Here is a 25,053-nt window from a genome sequence, read left to right on the forward strand (position 1 = left end):
CTAAAATGGTTACCTGTTGACAAGCTTTAACCACAACAGACCCAGTTAGAAAGAAAGTATAAATAAGAACTTAATCAGAGACACTTGGGGCACCCCAAGATTTGTAGTAGTACAAAACAATTTAGCAAGGATAAACCTAATGGGCAACCCTTCCAAACCATGCACACAGCCTAATGAAAACTGAGCTTGCTCAGTGTTGACTTAATATTGGAAAAGAAGGACAGTTGGAAAAGAAGAAAGGAAGACAGGATGGAAAGAGAAACATTGCAGCATCTTTCTGCAGTTACTATTAATGTTGAAGTTAATAGGTCTATCCTTAGCCATGACTCTGTTTTCTCTTTGAAAACCTCCTAAGTCAATGGCCAGCAATATTTACCAGTGTTCATACACACACACACACACACACACTGTAATGAGGTGAAAGTAAAACAGATCCTGAATGGAAAAATTACACTGAAAAAGAACTTATACTGAAGAACAAGGCTACTTACATCACTCCTCCCACTCAGTTCAGGCAAACTTAGACTGTTATATGCAGTTGTTAATTTAAGATTTATTGCAGCATTTGTGTTATGTAAGTCCCAAGTTAAATTGAGAAGGGGAAAAAAGGAGATCTTCCCTTGTGTTAAATAAAATATTGGCAAAAAATCAGTACAAGCAATGAATGGATTCATAAAGTATGTCTAACCTACAAAATAATCATAGGATAAATAATTTAAGGCTCTAGCATAATCCTCCCCTTCTACAAAAATACTTCCAGAGCAAGTTAAAAGTCAGAACCAATTTTCATTCCCTAAAAGAGAATACAGTGAAAGAGAAAATTCAAATGGCCAACCCATCCCCACCCCATCACTTTAAAAACAAACCCTTGGGTGCTACAATCCAGCAGACCAAGGAGAAGGCTATTCTTCCCTACGTTACAGCTTTCAAAAGGCAGGGAGCTTCTAGTAGGGAAAGTATTAAAACATGTTAACACCATCATAAGCCTTCCAAAGTGGAACAGTACTAAGACAATCATTGCACATAGTTTTTTCTGGATGTGTACATCAATCTTTAGACATGATAGCAATATGATAAACCCTCAAGGGCTTAAAGCAATTCGTCACCTCTTTATTTTTCCTTGAGAAACTGCTTCTGTAAAGGGCAAGTGGATGAATTCATAAAGCTGCTTGGCACTGGCAGTATTGCCCAGGAGTTCAGCCAACTTGTCTTGAGAAAAAGTTACCAGTTCTGCAATACTCTTAACATGATTCATTATGGCCAGACAGTTTTTGGTGCTCACACCGGGAAGTTTCAGAAGGAAGTCTTGGGGGCCTGAGTTGTATTTGTCCAATTCAGGGAGGTTTTCTGAATCTGCAGTGATAGCTATGGCTGTTGCTGCATCAGGCTGGGGTCGGTTTTGCTTCAGTTCCTCAAATAATTCAGCAGTGGCATAAGGAGAGGGACACCAAAGTAGACGAAGCCGGGGGAAATGAAGGGTAAGCAGAGTGAGTTTGGAAGTAATGTCATTATTAGATATCTCCTGAAACAGAGAAGCCCGAGGAGTGAGAGAAAAGGATTTACTGGGGTCAAACTCTATGAGAAGGACAGGCCGCTTATAATACCGAGACATGGAGATGCACTGAGAATACAGCCTTCCGTTATTCAGGGAGCCAATTAGATCACTGATACTTTTCCGTTCCACACAAATGTCAGGCGTGAGAATGTAGTCGCCCACTTCCAAGGTCACAGGTTCTATATCAATGCCACGACGGTGGATCAAAGATGGAAGCTCACTGCGAAATTCACGCATGTCCACAACAATGCTTTGCTGTACTTCTTTCTGTTCCTGGCCACCTGACAAAAGTGGTGATAGCATTAATGAACATCATAAGCAGATGGAGCAAGGGAACTAGTGAGAAGTTTGGAACAAGTGATTTGAGGACAGAAAAGGGCTGGGGAACCACAGATCCTCAGGCCAAATCTGGCCCTCCTAAGGTTCACATCTTATCCTTTGGGCTTGCCGGATATACCACTACCTCACCAATGACACCATGTTTTGGTGGCTTGCCAACTTGAGAATAGGTTTTGTTGTTATGTGCCTTCAAATCAACTGTGACATATGGTCAACCTTATCCTAGGATATCCTTTGCAAGATTTCTTCAGAGGAGGTTTGCCATTACCTTCCTCTTAAGCTGAGAGAGTGTGACTTGCCCAAAGTCACCCTGTGGGTTTCTATGGCTGGGGATTTAACTTCTGGTCTCAGAATCTTAATCCAACACTACATCATACAGGCTTCCATTCTAAAAAGTTGAAATGCCTCCACTAAGACATATTTATTTGTTTATTTATTGTAATAAATATTTATTATTTACTGGTAAAAATAAGATTCTCAAACAGCCAGAAGAATGGTACGGGGAGGACTGGATAGTGTTAGCAATATTCTACTATGAAGCAAAACACCTAATATAAATTGTAGCTTCTGTTCTTTATCGACATACCATTTAGACTTCATCTGGCTGGTCAAAGTGTTTGCATGGCAGAAAGGGGCCCACAGCAAAGTGGCTAAGTACCTGTTTTATCTTCACAAGGCACCAGGTTCAATCCCTTCCAGAATCAGTTTTAAAAGAAAACCAGAAAGCAAACGATAGGAAAGGGCTTGAAGAACTGCTACTAGTCAGAGAAGACAAGATGGCCTCAGAGATCTCAACCACTAACCTGCTTTTCGTGTGTCTGTAGAAATAGCAGCTGGAGTAGCATTTCTTCCCAGATCCAAACAAGTTTCATCTCTACCTTCTCTTTCCTCAGGGATAACCATGCTAGCCTTCTCTCTGGTGGTATGGAAATTGGATAGAAAACCCCCCAGTTAGGAACAGAAACTATTCATACACCTTCACTGTTGGTTTTAATGTTGAAACTCTAGAACTTTCTTGCTGGAGTTGCTGAACACTTTCTCCAAGCTAGCACCCTCCAGATGTGCTGAACCACAATTTTCAACGGTCCCAAACAGTACAGGGATGGCGGGCTCATGGGAACTATAGTCCAACATCCAGTTCAGAAGAAACTTGAGTTGGGAAAGGTTGTGATAAACCAACAATTCAAACTGACACTGATAGGTGCATACACCAGTTAGCTGTGGGCAACTGTGTGAATGACAGACAAGTATTTATTTCTCATTTTCCCTCCATGATGAAACTCCAGACAGCACACAAAAAGGGTCCCAGAGTTCCCATGCAAGGGGACAAATGCAGGGAGAATAAGTGGCTCCAGACCTTGACCTTCACAACTCTCCTGCTATTTCCAGATTCAAAGCAATTTCCCTAGCTTGCACAGGATATAACCAAACCTTTCCCCTTTGTAAATGTTAGGATTTTTATTATATAATTATATGACAATTCTGCGTGTTATTTAAATACTTACATAAGTTTTGTTACCTTGGAAACACATAGTGAGGGAAAGTAGAGAGGATACAAGCCAAAGCTCAGAGCTCCATAGCAACAAAAAGATACCCAATATGCTCTCTGCCTTTCAAATGGTTGGAAACAGTTCTTTAAAAATGGGAACTCTTGCAGTTAGTTTACAATGCCAGCTGTAAAAAGGAAGTGGTTCTATGAGAACCGAAACAATAATTTGATTCCAGAGGCTTGGCATGAGTAGCTAGCTTCTTGTAAAAAAAATTCTAGCCCAAGTTTTGAGCAACACTGGATACCACAATACCCAGGGTAATGCCATGTCAGGGACTCCGGGAGAACTTTAAATGGCAGTTACATACAGTCCCAAATGTACCTTGGGCTGCTGTTATCACTAGGTAATCCCCCTAATTCCTAGAGAAGGAAGGTTGCCACGAGAAGGCACTTTGTGATAACACATCATGGTCTGATGTGAAATTAGGAAAGGCTAATGTTTATGAGGGTAGCATGTAAGGTACACATTACCGAATAAGTTTTTCAAAGGCTTCCTTCTCTTTCCTTAGTGTGGTCAAGTAGCGTTGTTCTTCTGTCGAACCTCCATAGATAAGAAAATAAACCCTGCAAAAACAAGATGCAAAGATCCAAATTCTAAAAGACAGGGCAAACCCCTAAATACTTACAACCTAGCCATTTTTGTGTTCTCAACCTAAGTAATTTGTCTATATCTTTTAAAAAAGTAACAACCCTGTTGAAATCTAGATGATTTGATAGCATCTCTCTCCCCAAATTTAGGGGCAGGGGAATAGTACCAACAGTCCTGAAGTCCTAACTGTATTTGTCCAAACACATTTCAAAGTACTTCATGTTACTGAACTCACTGAAATTTACTTCTGAATTAAGTACAGTGGGTCCTCGGTACCTAGGAATCTGAGTAACCACAGACTAAAATGAAGAACCAGGTTGAGAAGTGATTCCAGGGCAGACACGCACTTGGCACAGCAAACAATTACAGCTCACTTATCCAGAAGAGCAAAATCTGCACCATTAAGAAGAGGCAATATTTTGAGGAATGAGATGCCTATTGCTAAATAACCAAGCTGTATTGTATATTGCAAATAATCACTTGAATCGAGGTTGTTGGGCATCCAGAAGAGTTATTATATACTAACTGTCCCAAATACTACACTTGGAACCTCACCTTATTGATTTAGATGAAGTTGAAAAGCTTTGAGAAACATGTTTTGGGATAAGAGTTCTGTCTTTTGCCCAGCCAGCAATTCTGATGCTAGTAAGAATGCAAAGGTTTCTCTCCTTTTCTGAAATCTCCATAACCAGAGTTTTCCAAGAAGAGTTTGTCAGATCTTTAGTGTTAAATGATATAGACAACTTCACAACAATTCAGCCTCTATTACAGACAACAGACTTTGCAGGCAGCCAACACTCAAATGTCAGCCTCATATCAATGATCTGATAAAAGAGCAGCTGAACTTCAAACTGTCCTTGGCAAGCTGAAGAGTCCATCTCTGTTAGCACTGAAAAGCTCTCTTAACTCTTTAAAACTGTCTTTTTCAGAGAAACAGGAGACTATTGCATCTACACTGAAGGATCTTAAGAACTCATTACAAAATTTATGCTCAGAGGCTCCACCTCATAACCTTTTTCTCTTCCAGAAAATATGCCAAATGCTTCGCCTCTGAAAGAACACAGTTGAAATGCTCCCTGGACCAACACCAACCATGCATCTGAATCTGCTGCAATACACTCAAGACACCTGAATGAGCTGGCAATGAAATCTACCTTGCTGAAATCCTCAACTGCAGATCAGACTTCAATCCTTTCTGACAAAACTGCTATCTCCAAGAGTCCTATTTAATTTTGAGGATACAAAGGAGGAAAGCAATAAGATCAATGATGCTGCCATTGTAAATGGCTGTATAGATCAGTTACAGACAGCTGTGACACTAGTGGAAATAACTCACTCTCTATTTTATGAGAAGACTAAGTGTAACTCCATCATGACAGGTGCGGGTCTTGGAGAAAAAAATATAATTCTAATATATCCCAGGACAATCTGTGCTGTTCTTCCACCCTGACTAGTAACATCCCTCCAGCCCTTGAGACAAGATCATACAATCATAGAGTTGGACAAGACCACAAGAGCCATCCAGTCCAAGCCTCTGTCATACAGGAATACACAATCAAAGCCCTCCTAATAGATGGCCATCCAAACTCTGTTTAAAAACCTCCAAAGGAGACTCAACCACACCCCGGGGCAGCGTGTTTCACTGTCAAATAGCTCTTACTGTCAGGAAGTTCTTCATAATCTTTACATTGAATCTCTTTTCCTGTAGTTTGAAGCACAACCGCTTCTCTCGGACTTTCCCCCAACAATTGGCCAATTCATTTCTTTGGATGATAAATCCAAGCCCAGTCTATCAGAGATGTGTCTCATGGTGTTCCAAATGTGAGGGAAAACCCATAGATCTTAGAGTGACATTCAGTGCTTAACAGCACTATCAGACTCCTTTCTTGGAACATTGCAATCTCACTAATTATTTAGGCATGTTCGACACTGTTCTGCTCCAACAGATTCAGTCTTGTATCACACATCTCACTGATGGACTAATCACAAGTGATATTTTGGGGGGAAGAGGTGAAGAGCTAAAAGAGGACTAATTCTGCCCATTTCCACAAGCCTTCAGGCAGCAATGGTTAAATTAGACCCATCAATGCACGCTGGTTTGTATTGTCAACTTCAATCACGGCAGTCTTCTGATCATTAATGATAATCTTCCCTCATAGGGTTCCCAATCAAGACTTTGTGAAATCTGATCTAATCTTAAAGAGTTAATTTTCTCAGAATCTCAGGGTATCAGTCCCTGCCAGTCAGGCATGGCTGAAACAATTGATCACATCCTGTTTAAGAATATTTGTTCTCATTTTATAGATCCGATCTTGGAAAAGTTCCCAGGCAGATCTGATAGCTTTTATACCTCCCTTCTTCTTTCAGATTCCTCTAAAGTATCTGTGCTGAAGGACTCAAAGTTCTGTATGCTAGCAATTTCCATAGGATAAATTCATCAAATCCCACCACGACTCTCTCAAACAACAATTAATGCCACTATGAAGCTGCCACCTATGTATATATAGTGATATCTCTGTATCTTGGAGCTGCTTTTTACTTTTATTTTCCATTATGCTCTGCTTTTGTCCTTTTATGACTGAGCTATGATCATAGTAAAGTTGATTTATTGATTGACTGACTGATATACATTTATTGCCTAAGCGATAATTAGAGATCCTCAACTCGTGACAGTAGGAAGGAGAGGCTGCAACAGCTTGTGTAACCCACCCACATGATTCCTAGTTCCTTCCCATCGCTATTGTGATAAGTTATGCAAAATAACCCATTTATGAACACTTAGCTCATGTGAACAGGTGGCATGACAGTCATGTTTAAATATTTGAAAGAATATCATGTTGAGAATGGAGCAAGCTTGTTTGCTGCTGCTTCAAAGACTCGGACACAGAGCAATGGTTTCAAACTCCAGGAAATGGGATTCCACCTAAAACAGGCATCTGAGGAAGTAGGCTGAAGTCTATGAAAGCTCATGCTACCAACTTCTTTCAGTTTGTCTCAAGGATGCTACAAGAATCCATTGCATACTGATTTTCTAGACAAACACAGCTATGTCTTTGAATTCTACCACCTAAATATTAGGAAGAATTTCCTGACGGTAAGAGCTGTTTGACAGTGAAACACGCTCTTTAGAGAACGGCAGAGTCTCCTTCTTTGGAGGTTTTTAAACAGAGGCTGGATGGCCATCTTTTGGGGGTGCTCTGATTCTGTCTTCCTGCATGACAGGGGGTTGGACTAGATGGCCCTTGGGGTCTCTTCCAACTCTACGATTCTATGATTCTATTTAAAAAGGGGCCTTCTCAGTAGCCACACCAAAATTCTGCAATTCCTTACCCTAAATGGCTAGTCCAGCACTCTCTTGATTGTGTTTTATTGTTTTATTGTTTTATTTTTACTATATCTTTAATTTATTGCATTTAGTTGCTGTTAAACAATCTGACTGGTACGTAAACACTAGAAGGATAGGACAGAATCTTTAATACAAATAAAATAAATTTCTACAGGCCATAAAACCAGCTTCTTTTAGAACAAAGGGCATGATTAATTTTCCTTTAAAGTGTATAGACCTAAATAGATCTGAATACACATATAATTAAAATAGTCCCTTTCGTAGCCCCTCCCAAACTTAGCATACCTCAAAGGCATCCCAGGTCTGCTTGCCTTGTAAATTTCCAGCTGGCGAACAAATGTGAGCTCTGCATCATACAGCACAATGTATCTTGGTTCCACCTCGTGTAAGATGCGAGTGAGGGCATAAGGGTCTCCACCCCCATTCAATGGATGAATAACAGTTAGTGGTTCCTTTAAGATCCCATAAAAGACATCTGAGGAAGACAAATTCAGATGGAGGTCATCAGGTTTGGTTTCATCACTGCTATTTAATTCATTGGAGTCTTCTTGCTCCTCCATGATGTTTGTCTGCTCCTCTTTGCTTAACATTTGTGTTAAGGTGAGTGCTGCCTTCATTTTCCTCTTCCTTGACTTAGAAGATTCTTTTTTGGCTTCCTTGGAGCAAGGTTCCCTGGGATTGTCTCCCTGGCACTTAGCTCCTTGTCTGCCCTTGAGGCAGTCATCAGGTCCATCTTTGCACTTTCCAAATGTTTTGCTGTAAAGCCTCATTAAAAAAGCTTCAGCTCCAGTTGTGATGTACTCTTTAAGCTGAGCACAAGTGCGGTCATCACTGGCACAGATAAGCACTCGCCCTGAAATACAAGAAGCAGTGCTTATGATTATAGCATGGTATAAAGATCAACTGAAACAGAGCCTACAACCCACAGGTTTCAAAAGTGTTGAGCACTGTCCGATTTAATTGGGTGCCTTCAAAGACTGCATCTGCACTGCAGAAATAATCTGATTTGACACCACTTTAACTGCCATGTTGCAATGCTATGGAATTCTGGAAACTGGTCCCCTAGTCTAGCCTCACTGCTAGACAGAGAGAAAGATAAAAATCCAGGACATACATCAAAATGGGATAGTGATGGCTCATTGTGCAACACAAGACTGGGGATCGCTTTCAGCTCAAGGGTCAAATTCATTTTCTGAGAACGTTCCTGGGAGACCGTATTTTGGTAGAAAGACAGCCCAACACAAAATAGTGATACCAAAATACTGGCACATTTTAGCTTAAAGCAATGCCTGGCAGTAACTAAGCCTTATGGGACGAATTTCAGTCTTCCAGGATGGGGGAAAAACTACACACACAAACAGGAATTCCACTTGAGCAAGTCACACTCTCTCAGCCTCAGAGGAGATCAGAGGTAAATCCTCTCTGAACAAGTCTTACCAAGGAAACCCTATTATATCTCAGGGTCACCATAAGTTAGGAATGACTTGAGAGGGCATAACAACAACACTGTTTGAGGCTTGATATCTGATGCTTGGGGAGTAAAGAGACTTCAGAAGTGGTAGAGGAGAGTGGAAGATTTTCTTTTTACTACCCTACTAAAATAATATTCCACTGCTGTGCTACACAGCCTGCAGCCCAGAACAACTGATTGCAAAAAAGATTTCAACAGAAAATTAGGAAGAATGTCCTGGACAATCCAGCACACATTGTTTGACAGTGGAACATTCTGCCTTCAGATGTATTTGCCTTGTTATGTCTCTCAGTCCAAGTATATATTGCCTCTTAGTATTACTACTCCTCACCTGGCCCACCCAGAGCGTCACTGTTTGCGTTCTCCGCTTCAATCTCCTTCAGCACATTCCTGAGTGCCTCCCACTTTGGGTTGCTTTCCAAGACCAGCTCCCTTTTCTGTTCTGAAATACAAAAAAAGAAGACAGGGAATAAAATTAAAGTGTTTCCTGTTATGAATTTCCTGGATGTTTTACAAGAACTGGGCAATCAGCCTGTCATATGTAAGTTATGCAAGGATCAAAACACATACATTGAGGCAGGGATGGCAAATATGTGGTGAGACTACAACTCCTAGCATCACCAACAGTGGCTATGTTGGCTAAGTTAGCTAATGGGGATTGCAACCCAACAGCATCTAGAGTCTAGACCAGGGGTAGGCAACCTTTTTGAGCCGGGGGCCGGGTTGCTGTCCCTCAGACAACTGGGGGGCCGAAGCCAAAAAATAAATAAATAAATAATTTTTTTTAAAAAAAATTAAATAAATAAATAAACCAGGACAAATGTAGGACAAATTTTTCAAATGGAGGACACTTTTTTTAAAAAAAAAAAAAATGGAGGACATGTAAAAAAATTTGCTGATTTTTAAAAAACGTTAATATAAATGCATGTTTCGGAGGCTTCTATAGACAACTGCCCCCCTTGCCCGCCGCTTGTTCCCCTTGCCTGCCACTTGCCCCCCCTTGCCCGCCTCCTCCTGATAGGCCAAAAGCTCCGGCGGCAATCGGTGGCAGGACCGGGCAGGGGCCGGTCCCAAGGCCTTGCCGGGCCGCATCCGGCCCGCGGGCCGCAGGTTGCCTACTCCTGGTCTAGACGGTCATGCTTTCTGCAGGACTGCTTGAAGACTACATAATATGTGTTAACTATAGATTCAGCTCAAACAACTGTCTGACCTTCCAAAGCAAAGATAAGTTACAACAGTTTGCTTGTTTTCATCCTTCATTCATTGTCGTCTCCATGATTTAGCAGCCTCTTTGGCTGGCTGCAACTACTGCAGACTCGGGGCTGAGTCCTGTCCACTTCCAAAGAACACCAAACAAACATGTAGTTGGAACGAAATAGGCCATAGCTTTATTAGTTACAGCTGCACATAGGCTTGGCACTCACAAGGGTCTGGATCCAGACATCAACAGACCCAATCTGCCTATTTGCCAGGCTACAGGATAACAGGGATGTGACTCTACATGAGTGGCTACCACTGCATTGTTCCTTGCCACCTAGGGATGTGGCAAAGACAGATCTTCCTGAGCTTGGCATCAGCTTCCAACAGTAGAAACACAGAGTTGGAAGAGACTCCAAGAGCCATCCTGTCTAACCTCCTGCCATGCAGGACCACCGGATCAAAGCATCCCCAACAGATGGCCATCCAACCTCTGTTTAAAAGCCTCCAAAGGAGATGCTGCCACACTCCAAGGAACTGCGTTCCACTCTCAAACAGTTCTTAGTGTCAGGAGATTCTTTGTAATCTTGAGGTGGAATCTGTTTTCCTGTCACTTGAATCCGTTGCTCCATGTCCTGGTCTCTGGAGCTGCAGAAAACAAGTTTGCTCCATCCTCAATATGACACCACTTCAAATATTTAAACAGGGGTATCCTATCACCTCTTAACCTAAGTTGCTCCTCATAAGGCTTTATGATTTCCAGACCCTTCATCATTTTGGTCGCCCTCCTCTGGACACACTCCAGTTCTCAATATCCTTTTTGAATTGTGGTGCCCAGAACTGGACACAGTGTTATTCCAGGCGAGGCCTGACCAAAGCAGAATAGAGTGGTACTCTTACTTCCCTTGATCTAGACACTATACTTCTATTGATGCAGCCCAGAACTGCATTGGCTTTTTTAGCTGCTTCATAACATGTTCAACCTGTTATCTACTCGTATTCCTAGATCTTCTAGATCCCAATAACAGACTCCCCACCTCCTGGGTTCACATACTGTGATAAACTGCCCAACTGTGACAAGAGGAACAAATTAAAAACAAAGGGAGAGTAGATGCGACAAAGCCCTAAGGCCAACTGAGGAATGCAGAAAAGCTGAAGTGTATGTACTTGATCACCTGACCAAAGTGAAACCTGCAGACAGGTGATTCTGGTCCTGTCCACCAGCTGATAAATTTGAATTTCATTGGCTGGTGTTTGCTGCTGCTTTCCAAAGTCCATAAAACCCCAACAAGCATGTTGGGAAGAACAGCTAACCCAGTGTTATTGCTTGCATGGCACCTGCTGCTCCACATTGCCCAGAAGCTGCAAATTCATCCCACAGTAAGTTGTGAAGTGACTTTCTTTGTTTAAGGAGATATAGAAAGCAGCCTTATAAAAAGGTAGACTCATAGAATCGTAGAGTTGAAAGAGACCACAAGGGCCATCTAGTCCAACCCCTTGCCATTCAGCAACTCACAATCAAAGCACACCCAACATACAGCTTCCCAGTCTCACACAGTTAGGAAGGCAACGGCAAACCTCCTCTGCACAAATCTTGCAAAGAAAACCCCATGGGTCCATCAAGACCAGTACTCACTGGTAGTGACTTGAAATATAACACATGAACAACCCTCTTACATAAGACTCTTAGGCAGAGATTCTGGAGATTAAACCCAGGATGTTCTGAAGCACATCAGGTGGTTTACCCCCAAACTATGTTCTTTGTCTTTAAAACCGTTATGTCAAACAATTCTTAGCACCAGCCATAAATAATAAATACACTTGTATCTACATAATTTCTCATTCTGGTTTGGCATCCCATTATGGTTTGTCAACTTGCAATATCCCATAAAATTTGAGCCATCGCTAAGTTTCCTTAATTTGTTGTGATGCATAAGTAAAAATCTTGTCAATAAGTAAAAATTATGCATAAGTAAAATCTCGTCTTGAACGCATTCATAAAAGAAAGCCAACCTTGGATCTGCAGAATTTACAGCCGCCCCTCCTTTCTCGAGGACTTGAGATCTGCGGTCTTGAATATTCACGGAGGGATGACCTCCATCATTTTCAATGGAGCATGCTCCTGCGGCGCATGCCCCCCGCGCGCACCCCATTGAAGCCTACGGGGCTTGAATATCTGCAAATCTCAGTTTTTGTGGTGGTGGGGGGGTCTGGAACGGATCCCCCACAAAAACGGAGAGCTGACTGTACAATCAAGTGCTCAATTTGAATAATTTTACTAATTGACAACATGAAGCTAGACTCTTTGTTTCCTTCCTCTCAAAAATGTTCTGAAAAAATAAAGTAACAACACTAGAAGTACACTGTAAGCTCCTTTAGGAAGGGACTTGGGTCTTTCACCTTGTAACATGAAATTTACATAGTCATTTTTATATTACAAATTAGAAAAAAATCTCATACCATTTTCTTCCTTTACATCTGTTTTTTCAGAGATTTTTCTTTTCTTATTTCCATTACCATCGGTAAGGCAATAAACTCTGGATCGAGCATTTAGAAACATTGATGTACTGGAATCAAGAAAAAGCCAACCTAGAAGACAAAAAGGGACATACAGGTACATATGCACACACACACACACTCATATACATATGTACAATACACATTCATACATACATTGGTGTATGTTTAGATACCTAGCCTAACTACTGAACTCTTAAATCCTATCACTTGTAAAATACTGTATTTACTTCAAATATACATATTTAAATTAAAATTTATTAAAATCTACATAAGTAAAATAATTTTGAAGAAAAAGAACACACTTGTAAAATTATTAGACAGTGTTAGTATTTGTCATTGAAGGCTCTAATTTTAGAGAGACAACCCTTCCTCTGGTGTAACACTGAATGAGTATGAATCAACTGAAACAGAGGCTACAACCCACAAGTTTCAAAGGTATTGAGCATTGTCCAATTAAATGGGGTGCCTTCAAAGGCTGCATCCGCACTGCAGAAATAATCTGATTTGACACCACTTTAACTGCCATGGCTCAGTGCTATGGAATTCGGGGACTGTAGTTTGTTGTGGCACCAGAACAAAGCTCTGGTAAAGTAGTGTTCCCAGAAGTCCATAGTATTGGGCCATGACAGTTAACATGGGGTCAAATCGGATTATTTTTGCAGTGTGGATGCTACCTTGGTCTCTTGAAAGATTTTAAGTATTGATACAATTAAGGGTTCCAGTCTCAATACTGTTACTTAGCACGTCAAGAAAGAGGACATGAAAAGGAGGATAAAACATCAGAAGTGGAATGGTGAGGCCTAAGTCCACTTCACAATGAAGCTTATTGTGTAGCCATGAGCAAATCACTATCTTGTAGCTAACGTATTTCAGAAAACTGCTTTATCACTTAATTCTGCTGGTTGTATAAACTATCTATATAAACCATCTCTACAAATAGTACCAGACGTGCTAATAATTTAAACTTCTGGCCAATATCTTTGGTTATTCCTGTGTCCAGGTTCCATGTCCTGACCTTTTCCTTCTTTCATTGGCTAAATTCTTGTTATGTAATGAATGATCTAAGCAAAAACAGCAACTCAGGCTTTTGATGCAAACACTGCATATTTTCAAGGAACAGAAGCTAAGTGGGAGGCTGAATTTATTCACTGTCAATAAATCCTACATCCTTATGTCTGGATGAAAATACTCAGAAAGAGAAGTAGGTGTTTAGTTGTTATTTAGGTTAAAAATTCACTTTTTACAGTTCTACTGACAGATTTGTTTTTTTAAAAAAGAAAACTCTGCAGCTACTACCTGAATTGCGACCAAAGGCTTTTTCAGACGCTCGTAAGGACTCTAGAAGGTTAAGGAAAGTGACGCAATCGTACTGAGTCAAATACCACAGCAAAGTACGGAGGACAGTCAAGTCTTGGACCAAAGATTTTGTTTTCGTTCCGAGCTGGTGCCAAACTGGATCTAAATAGTGGCGAATTGTCTAGAAATATAAAGTTGGGAGAAAATGGGTAGCATGTGTCATGATGATACGGACTTGAACCTTTGCAATCTTCCTGACATCTAGCAGATTAACTGTAGAACTTGAATCCCAGAATATTAATTTTTTAAAGGAAAATGTTTAACCCGCACAAACACAACTGACGTTATACAACAGACTTTATGAACTCTAAGCAGCAACATGACCACAGCAAGTTCAGAAAGAAAAAAAGAGGAGCTTCGGTAAGAGCCATAGGCTAGGTTTTGAGGTAGCTGAACCTGAGTGAATTTTCTGTTTCTGCTTCTCACCCTTCATTCTTCTCCGTCTTAACATTCATGCCCTATTACATTATTGTCCAATCTAAAAATCAACAGGTATTTTGATGGGGATTGCATCCTGATATTCTTATATTATTAAGGTATCACCTAATGAGTTTTGAAGGAAACAATCTACAGTCATATCTCCATATTTGCGGATTTGATTATTCACGGATTTCATTAATATGTTCTCTCTAGGTTCTCCAGTGCAACTCTGTGGTCAACTTTAACTAAAAGTTGCACTGAAAGACCATCTGTAGCTACTCCAGTGCCATTCTATGGTCAGTGTATGTTGGACATTGACCACAGAGTTGCACTGGAGGACCTAGAGATTTCTAGAGAGGTGTCCTCTCAGGTAAAACAGTGTTTTTGTTATTTGCAGTTTTTCCATATTCACAGGGGTCTTGTTCCCCTAACCCTAGCGAATATGGAGGAACAACTGTATATTCACTAATATGTGAGTGTGTAGGCCTATAAAGCCCTATATGGCTCAGGTCCAGGGTATTTGGCAGACCGTATCTCCCTCTATGAGCCAACCTGGGCTCTGAGATCTTCAGGAGAGGCCCTTTTCTCTGGCCCACCACCATTGCAAGTACAGTTGGTGGGGACACAAGAGAGGGCCTTTTCCATGGCTGCCCCTAGACGCTGGAACTCCCTTCCTAGAGAGATCAGAATGGCCCCTTCCTTGTTATCCTTTCGCCGGCAAGCAAAGACCTTCCTGTTCAGACAGGCATTTGAAACAGAAAGTTTTTAAACAACAGGCTGGGCGCTGTATCCTTTTAAATGTATTTTAAACATTTTATCTTTTTAACTATATTATATTCTTTTATATGCAATCCGTTTTAGTATTGTAATAATTTAATTCTGTTTTATTGAAACACTTTTCTATGCTTTTAATTGTACTGTTTTAATCTTCAAAGATATAGCTGTGTTAGTCTGCAGAATCAGTATGTAGAGAGATATTGTAGCACCTTTGAGACTGAAAGAAAGAAGCTGGCAGCATGAGCTTTCATAGACTTGAGTCTACATGCATCTGAGGAAGTAGACTGAAGTCTATGAAAGCTCATGCTGCCAACTTCTTTATTTCAGTCAGTCTCAAAGGTGCTACAAGATCTCTCTACATACTGTTTTAATCTTGTAAGCCACTCTAAGTCCCAGTTTTGGGAAAAGGACAAATAATAATAATAATAATAATAACAACAACAACAACAACAATTATTTCCAGAGATATGAATGTGCAAGTTAGCTAGAAAGAATGAAGCCCATGCTCATCTACATGGTGCCAGGTGTGTGGGTGATACCCAATCAGGGCTCTCAGCAGCAAAGCTTTGGGAGCTGACCTTCTGCGCCACCAACACTTGGATCTCCACAGCAATTCAATGAGCTCAGTCTTTCAAGGGTGCCATCTAGACTGCAGTGCCAGCCAATCTGACCTCCCAAAGGCCAATTCCTTCCCATTAAGACCTATAAAGGCCAAACTTCAGAGTTTTCTCCTCACCCTGAGCAGCAAATCTCTGGTGCAAGGAAGCTGCTGAAGCTTGTGCTGGCTTTCACTGCTTGGTGCCTTGGATCCAAGCAGTCACATTCCAAACAATTATGAGAACTCTGCAGTTTATTATAAGGCAGTACACAACAAGCAACCATCTGCATTGTTCAAATAATGTGCTTGGAAGTGAAAAACATCAGAGCCAAGCTAGATGTGAAAGCCTGAGAAGAGATTTCCCAGTTTTTAAAATGGTTCAATGCATCTCCTGCCCTGTTTTCTACTTTGATCCAGATCATGACCATGGCAATAAGCAACATGAGTTGGGTGTTAAATCTTCCCTCTTGCACATTTTGCAGTCAGAAGCACTTCCCCTAAGATTTACTCATCCTTTAGGGAAAGACATACAGAGATATGCACAGTAGCTCTGATGGAACATTGGATGCAGGGTTTCTCCCCCCCCCCCCCCCGCTTTAGTATGATTACAATATAGGAAACAACATAAATACAACATAAGAAACAGAAAAAAAGAAGAAAATAGAAAAAATAACACACATATATATACATATACTTAAACTTGTCCTTGCACAGTTACGGCTTTGACTTTTGCGGCTTTGATTACCCATGGATTTGATTATTCTGTTCTCTCTAGGAATATCTAGGTCCTCCAGTGCAACTCTAAAGTTAACTTTAACCAAAGGTCACACTGAAGGAACTAGAGATTCCTAGAGAGGACATCCACTAGGAATTTGTAGCTCCTCCAGCACAATTCTATGGTCAATATCTGGCAGATGTCGACCCCAGAGTTGCACTGGAGGACCCAGAGATTCCTAGAGAGGTGTTCTCTCAGGTAAAAACATAGTGTTTTTGTTAATTGTAGTTTTTCCACATTCACAGGGGTCCTGTGCCTCTAATCTCAGCAAATGTGGAGGGATATATTAGACATCAAACTAAACAGTATACCAAAAGTCTAAACTATAACAGTAAACACAATTAAATGAATATCCTAACCAGTAAGCAACTAAACCTAAAACACAAATGACTCTCATCCCCCAATCTAAACTCAAACAAAAAGCAAAATCCAAAGGAAAGATATATTAATCAACCATTACAGAGCTAAGTAAATAAATTTATTAAGATAATTAATAACCAAAAATATGAATTATGACATCATTAGATTTTTATGTATTAAAAAAATCTGTAAGTGGTTTCCACATTTTCAAACAACTATCAATTGGCTTATCATTTAAAACTCATGTTAATTTGGTAATTTGGGCCAGCTCAGCAACCTTCGCCATCCATTCTAATGTTGCCAGTGCTTCCATCCATGTCCATGTTTGAGGGAGCAATATTGTTGCCGCCGCTAACATATATCTAAGAATCAACCCATATTCACTATCCAATTCTTTACCCATAACACTCAAGAAAAACATTTCTGGTGTTGAAAAAGAAAAAGAGTATGGAGGGAAAAGAAGGGCCTGCATGTTCCCCTCCTAGTATTGTAACATGAATCAAAGCAAGAGACCCAAGAGCTGCATTTAGTCATTTTTACACAACTTTACAGAGAACATATGTCCCTCCAGATTGTGAACTGCAAAGCTCATCAGCCCTAGCTTGCATAACCAGTGGAGAGGGATGCTGGGAGTTGCATCTCAGCAGTATCGGGAAGGCCATATGCTATCATTTGCTGTCATGCTTGGTTCCATGCCTGGTTTTTGTTCTTAACTTCCAAGGTTCACCTGATTAAATTTAATTCAGATATATGGATTTAATTTTTTAAAACAAAGAACAATACCAACAAAGAACAATATCAAGAATATTACAATCCTGGAACACAATGCTCAAACAAGAGAATGTTTATTTCATTGTTAACAAACATAAGATAAGCGAGCCAGATACTTAAGAGAGCTCATAAAACATTATTTTACATTAAAAAAGCCCCACACACAGCTGAACTATTAGCAGATGTCTAAGTCCTCCATTAAAAAAAAGAGGCTTGAACAAAATAAAATTCCTCCCTTAAACAAAACACAGCTGGTGGGAAGGGAGAAAAGTTCAGTTGGAGAATCTCCTCTGCATTGTGCCTGTGACATGCAAAACCCTTCACAAAAAGAAAGGATCACATTATCTCTTTCCAAAAGAAACAGATGAGCAATCTGGATGGCTGGTCACCAAGTTAATGAAGTCCAGGGAACATGCCATTAATGAATGTATGATTGCCAGACGCTGTGTGGTGTTTTGTAATCTGGCCTATAGTCAACAGAAATATTTCACTGCTCTGTTCTCCTTCTGAACTAGCTGAGTCCTTTGTCTGAAATGGGATTCTGAAATGAGAGTGCATTTTCAATGCGGCAGCCAAGTCCTGGTAGATGAGGATCGTCTCATGTTTATAATAACTTCACAACAATCCATGCATCACTGAACAACCACAGACTGCTGAGTGTATATCTGCTGAGGTTTAAGAGCAGATGAATCCAGGGCTGCATCTACACAGAAGAATTAATACAGTTTGACACTGCTTTAACTGCCATGGCAGTTTAGAGATTTGTAGTTTTGTGAGCTATTTAGCCTTCTCAGTCAGAGAGCTGTGATGGAACAATAAGCTACACATCCTGAGATTCCACAGGATGGAGCCATGATGGTTAAGATGGTGTGAAACTGCATTAATTCTGAAATGTAGACATTGTAGGGGTCCAGGAAAAAAAAGACCCATCATGTCAGAACTCTGGATCACCCAAAGAAGATTGGGAGATTCAGGACAGATAATAAGTTAAGGACACTCCCAAAATATATATGTACCATATATTGTGCACCAACTAAATAAGCTTTAAAAGGATATTAGACTAACTGGGAGATGATAAGACTACTAGTAGCTACTGATCATCATGGGTAAATGCTGTTTTCAGTATCGGAGACAATATGTATCTGAACAGACTAGAGAACATGACTGTGAGAATATTATTGTACTCATGTCCACCTTTGGGGCTTCCGAAGGCATTGTGTGGCTGGTGAGAGAATAAAAGATGGAAACAAAATGAGACCTTGGATTGATCTAACTGAGGTCTTCTTCAGTTCTTTTTAGCCACAATAGCGAAACAGAATTCCCAGGTTCAGAGGCATGGTACCTTGGCACATTAGTTCTTGGGGCAAACAATGAAAGAAGACTACTGTACTCTTCTCTTGCTTCTGGACCACCCTTGAAACACCAGCTTGGCCATGGTTGGAAGCAGGATATGGGAATGGGTCTAAACCTGGGAAAGTTACCTTTCTGGATAATATCCAGAATCTCCCAGCCATGCTGAGGTTGTCCAGAAATGTAACTTGCTTTAGCCTAGCCAGGCCTTTGGTCTGATCCATCAGGGCTCTTGTAACTTTCTTAACAAAGCAGTAGTCATAATCACAGATTGTAAATGCAGACCCACAAGCATGGTGTAATGGCAGTGGGATGCCACATGAAGGTTGTGTTGCTTGCACTGGCTTTAAGGAAAAGAAGGGCAAGGGAAAGACTGCAAGCTCATGAGAAAAACCCTTCACAATCTATATCAAACAGGGGGGAAAAACCTACCTTGTCAAATGCCTTGCCAATAGCGTTTTCTAGTGATAAATCCTCTGCTTCCAGAGCAGGGTTACAGTGCTTCAGTTCCCGTACACATGCATTCAGGATGTCCAGTATGGAACTCTGGATGGCACGCATGGCTGGGGTCATGGTGACATGCATCTCAACCACTTCAGGCTTGTGCTGCTCTAAAAAGGAGTGCACCACAGCATGAAATCTGAGGAGGAGAAAAAGACAGATATAACAGAAAGGCACTGGGGAAGTTGTGTGTTTTTATTAATGCAAATCCTACCTCTCTTTTTCAAAAGCTTTGCAAAAAGAGATGTAGGCATACAGGAAGCTACCTTACACCAGCTCAGAATATTTGCCCATCTATTCCAATGTCATCTCCTCTATCTGGCAGCTGCTGTCCAAGGTCTGAGGCAAGAGGACATTCCCACTTACTACCGAATCTTTTGAATGCAGGGTTCTTTTGCATTCAAAACATGGCCTTTCCAGTGAGCTAAGGCTCTTCCTCCATCTTTGGTATATTCTTTGCAGGGAAAGTGTCATGATCATGATCCAGATAATGGTCCTGCCATGCTTAATTGCTCTGCCGGTATTCATTGCTTAATTGCTATGCGTGTATTTATTATTAATGCTGTGGGTGTATTAATGCAGGATGATGGGGTATATTATCTTAGTGGTGATGCTGGAAAAAGAAAAGATTTCCTACCAGTCACAGCCTGAGCAAATGTATGGGGAGGAAGTATGGCTGCAAATTACCAAGGTCAGTCTTTTGGGAAACTTTAGCTTGGGGTGAGGAGAAAGAGAGGTAAGACCAGGGAAGACAGTATGTTTTGATTTGCTGACAAATGGGATGAAGGCTTTTCTAACAGGCGAAGTGTTTGAACTTTTATACATTGTAACTGTAAAATGTGTTCAGTCCTGAGAACAACTACATACTGTGATCTATACTATTTACTGAATAAAGCTTTTTTGAATCCACTGAAGGCTTGTATTCCTAGAGTGGAAGAGCATGTAAAGTAAATTACAGAAAGGGGATGCCAGTCCTGATGAATATCCCTAACTTTACCAGATGCAGAAAGATGCAAAAATCCAGCCCTTTCCTGAAGGTCTGTATGGGGAGACAACTGTGCACTGGACCACATAATGGGAAGGATATCCACTAAACTGAATTCTGAACATGCCTTGTTACTACTGCCCCCCAGTGTCAAGTACTAAGGAGTACATTGCAGCTCATCACAGGGGTACTATTTCTGCATATCATGGTTAACAGCCACTGATTCACTTTCTCCTTGCTGCCTTTCAATATCAGAATAAATCATGGTCCGACAGGAAAGTACAAGCAAACCTTACCAATTTTCCTCCATGTTGGTGGTGAGATTAGAAGCAATTGCTTCAGATCTCAATTAAGCATAATTAAGCCTAAACTCTGAACTGTGTTACATGTTAATGTCTCACTTTCAGAAATCATACTTTGGAGGCTGCTTATTTCAAATAAAACACTTTACGATTACTGCACACATTGAATAGTCTGCACACTTGCATTGCTGGGTCTGGTGCTGTTGCCGCCAGAAGTCAAAACTTCACTTTGTAAGATTGCAGTTGTTTTTCACAACCAGCCACAAAGCCAATATTTTGCAGGATCAAGGAAAATCAGGATTTGCAGTGAACAATCAAGCATTATTCACTTTATTCATAACCCATCTTTTCCATAGTCAAAGGATTCAAAACGCCTTGAGACAACACAAGAGAGTAAGCACCTTAGATACTGGATCTGGTTTTCCTATTCCCAGCACCACTAAGAGCTGAGTGGTGCTAAGAATGGGAAAATCAGGTCCAAGCTGTTGGCACTTCTAGTAGGAGCCAACATGGTTTTGTCAAGAACAAATCCTGCTAAATTAACATTGCAATTTTAAAAATCAGGTCCCTAGTTTAGTAGATAGTGGGAATGCTGTCGGTGTTATTAATCTGATTATCAGCAAAGCATCGGATAAGCCTCACCTGGCCAATATTTTGATTAGCAAACTGACTAAATATGGAATAGAATCATAGAATCATAGAGTTGGAAGTGACCGCAAGGGCCATTCAGTCCAACCCCATTCTGCCATGCAGGAACTCTCAATTAAAGCTTACCCGACAGATGGCCATCCAGCCACTGTTTAAAGACCTCTAAGGAAGGAGACTCCACAACACTCCAAGGGAGTTTGTTCCACTGTCGAACAGCCCTTACTGTCAGGAAGTTCCTCCTAATGTTGAGGTGGAATCTCTTTTCCTGCACTTTGCATCCATTGTTCCGGGTCCTGTTCTCTGGAGCAGCAGAAAACAAGCTTGCTCCCTCCTCAATATGACTTCCCTTCAAAGATTTAAACAGGGCTATCATATCACTTCTTAACCTTCTCTTCTCCAGGCTAAACATCCCCAGATCCCTAAGTCGCTCCTTATAGGGCTTCATAGTTTCCAGACCCTTCACCATTTTAGTTTCCCTTCTTTGGACATGCTCCAGTTTCTCAACATCCTTTTTAAATTGTGGAAACATCATCAGATGGATCCATAATTGGAGTCATATGGCAATGATGTAACTTCTGGATGTGGGGAACTGTCTGGTCCCAGGAAGTGGACGGTCTTGTGAGATCCCTCTAACTCTCTTCAAACTCCCACCTCTTCATTTGAGGAGAACTCAGGATCCTGTTCCTGACAACACAGCAACTGTGGTTAAACAGAAACAGAATAGCCTCTCATTTTCATGCTGGAGCAGAAATTGAAGTCTGTAAAGCCTAAAGGGAGAGCAAGTTCTTAAACCAGTTACCATAAACTACATTCCAGATTGCCTCATCCAAACTAGGTTCCTGATTGTACTTTGTATAAGAATCAAGGCGGAATGCCTTACCTTGGCCAGAGGTAAAGTTTCCTCACAAAGAGATTTCTCATCACTCTTTCCACGTGACAAAAGCCAGTATTAAAAGCAACAGCATTATCCGTGAAGGCTTTGACGAAGCCCTGCTTGTTCTTCTGGCGATACAGTCGTAAGATAAAAGCTTCTTGGCAAGATTCAATGATTCGATGGGCTTTGTACACCAAAATGCCTGGCAGGATAACAACATCAATAAACTCAGGTCATAAGGGGAAGAGAAACACCAACAGAACAAGGTGCAATATTTTGCAGAAGTTAGAGGAGTTTCAGAGTTTCACCAGTTAAAGAACTGGACACACATTCCTACAGAGCTGTAATGCAATTGCTTCTCCCTCCCCTCCTTCATATAATTCTTTCTTCTCTGCCTTCAAAACAATGTCAGTGGAAAGCACTGCTACAATTTTAAACATACTAATTGAATTTAAAATGGGAATTGACAGGAACCCCCCCAAGCATAATTCACGGGACACATTATTGGAGCAAAACAATAGTCTGATCTGGTAAATTCCATGGAATTTAATGATGAATTCAGAAAGACTCAAATTAAGATAGTGTTCTTTTACAATTGTGAGCCTATTGGAGGACGCCGACGCCGCCCCTTTCCATCGGGCAGAGCAGCCCGAGGACTCTTCGCCGCCCCAGCGGCGTTTTTCCAGGGGGGTGGGGCCGGTGGGAGCAGCCCCTACAAAAGCCGGCCCACCGGCTCCCCCGAAGAGGACGCCACCGCCGCCCTTTTCCATCGGGCAGAGCGGCCCGAGGACTCTTCGCCGCCGCAGCGGCGTTTTTCCAGGGGGGCGGGGTCGGTGGGAGCGGCCCCTACAAAAGCCGGCCCACCGGCTCCCCTGTAGAGCTCCCTGTCCACGCCCCTATACCATCAGGGCGGAATGCCAAGGACTGTTGCCTGGTCCCGCCGTCGTGGACTCTTTCGTGGGAGGGAGATAGAGGAGAGGGGCGTAGTTAGTTTCTTTTTTAGGGGTTCGCTGGAACATGGGCTGTAATGCCTTCCTCGCATGTCCTGTTGTTGTTTTTTCTTGTTTTGTATATTTAATTATTGTATCTTTAGATTGTCTTATTATTTGATTGAATAAGGATGGATTTATTGTTGTATAGTAGCATATGGTTTTTATCTTGTCTGTAACTTGTATTGATGTATTTTGTATTTTATTCTGTTGTAAACCGCCGTGATCATAGGAACGGCAGTATATAAATAAATTTAATTTAATTTCATTTCATTTACTGTTTTAAGATTTTCACTTGTTTTAAAATGTACTGTTTTTAAAGCCTTTTCTCTTTTAAATTGCGTTTTATTCTTTTAATGAGCTTTAATACCATACTATGTCAGTGTCCACTTGCGTATGTTTTTAACTGCATTCCTTTCATTTTGCTCTGTATCCTAATTTTGGGAGGAAAGTGGGATATTAACGAATATAATAATAACATGCAGCAGCAGCATACAGTTAATTACCAGTGATAAGATCTGAAGGTATTCTATCCGTCAGAAAATCCACCACCAGAATTCGGCTGGTTGCAAAGACGACTCCTCCTTGAGTGTAAACTTCGTAGCGAGCTTTGCTTGCAATTTCGTTTGTGACACGGCGAGGAAGATGAACTGCGTTATCGATCCTTAGCTGGTCAATAAAAAACTCCTTAAAACATAAACAAAAACAAAATTACTTAGACTACAGTAAATGCAACACAAAAGGGGAAAAGTACAGGTTGGATATGTGCAAAAGCTATAAGAAACATGAGGGCTGTGAAGGAAGAGAGAGATATAAATGTATTCAGTTCCATAAAAAAGGACTGAAGAAGTCATTTCATTGGGTAGCTAAGGATTCTGGGTGCCTCGGCCCCAAAAGTAACTTTTCCAGGCTCTTTGGACAGCCAGCAAGTCTTTCCCTGAAATGTCCTTAGTGTGGCACAGCAGTTCGAGTGCTGGGCTGTGAATCTGGAGACCCAAGTTCAAATCCCGACTCGGCCATGGAAACCCATTGGGTGACTTCAGGCAAGTCACACTCTCACAGCCTCAGAGAACAGCAATGACGAACCTCTGATTAAATCTTGCCAAGGCAACTGCATGATGAGGGTTGGAACCCACCGGGTCATGAAGACCCACTGGAGACCCATGAAACTGGAGCAATTCAAAGGCGTCAGTCTGTAGAGAGACCTTGTAGCACCTTTGAGGCTCACTGAAAGGAAGAAGTTGGCAGCATGATCTTACAATGGAGACGTAACCCGGTTTGGCACCGCTTTCAGTTGTTGTCTGACTCATTGGCTATGGAATTCTGGGAGTTGGAGTTTGTTGTGGGCCCAGAGCGGAGCGGAGCTCCGCTCTGGGCCCCACAACAAACTCCAACTCCCAGAATTCCATAGCCAATGAGTCAGACAACAACTGAAAGCGGTCTCCCCCAACAACCCCCTCCCTCCTCCGCCACCGACCTCCTCTGCAGGGCTGGTGTTGAGGACCAGGACCAGCCTGGCTGGGTCGCAATAAAGCCTCAGGAAGCGGAGGAGGAGGCGGTCGATGCCGAGGCCTCTGGCGCAGACGACCAGCCCGTCTTGGCCGAAGAGCTCCAGGAAGACCTGGTTCTCGTGCTCCAGAGGCACCCAAGCCGCCATCTTGGGCGATGGGCACCCGCTGTCAAGAGCAAGGGCGCCCACTGCGCATGCTCCACGGCAGAGGAGGGGCGGAGGCTCTCTGCGGGCGACCGGAAGCCGAAGCCATAGAGTTAAAAAGAAGAAA

At 41.6% G+C, this 25,053-nt stretch overlaps 1 protein-coding gene across 1 annotated transcript; it reads right to left on the reverse strand.

Moving 5' to 3' along the window:
* Positions 1 to 568: 568 nt before the first annotated feature.
* On the reverse strand, positions 569 to 24,957 carry LOC149306276 (DNA repair endonuclease XPF-like). The gene is made up of 11 exons (XM_089477067.1): positions 24,750 to 24,957; positions 23,779 to 23,959; positions 22,290 to 22,485; positions 19,406 to 19,613; positions 13,863 to 14,043; positions 12,507 to 12,635; positions 9,181 to 9,291; positions 7,664 to 8,231; positions 3,915 to 4,007; positions 2,698 to 2,810; positions 569 to 1,836 (listed from the first exon to the last, which is right to left on the reverse strand). Exons 1-11 carry the CDS (start codon positions 24,927 to 24,929, stop codon positions 1,103 to 1,105), a joined length of 2,694 nt encoding a protein of 897 aa, XP_089333193.1. The 5' UTR covers positions 24,930 to 24,957; the 3' UTR covers positions 569 to 1,102.
* Positions 24,958 to 25,053: the final 96 nt, after the last annotated feature.

The sequence above is a fragment of the Sceloporus occidentalis genome, unplaced genomic scaffold (genome assembly GCF_023333645.1).
Source record: "Sceloporus occidentalis isolate IW3139 unplaced genomic scaffold, rSceOcc1.0.p SCAF_10, whole genome shotgun sequence".
Classification (NCBI taxonomy): Eukaryota; Metazoa; Chordata; class Lepidosauria; order Squamata; family Phrynosomatidae; genus Sceloporus; species Sceloporus occidentalis.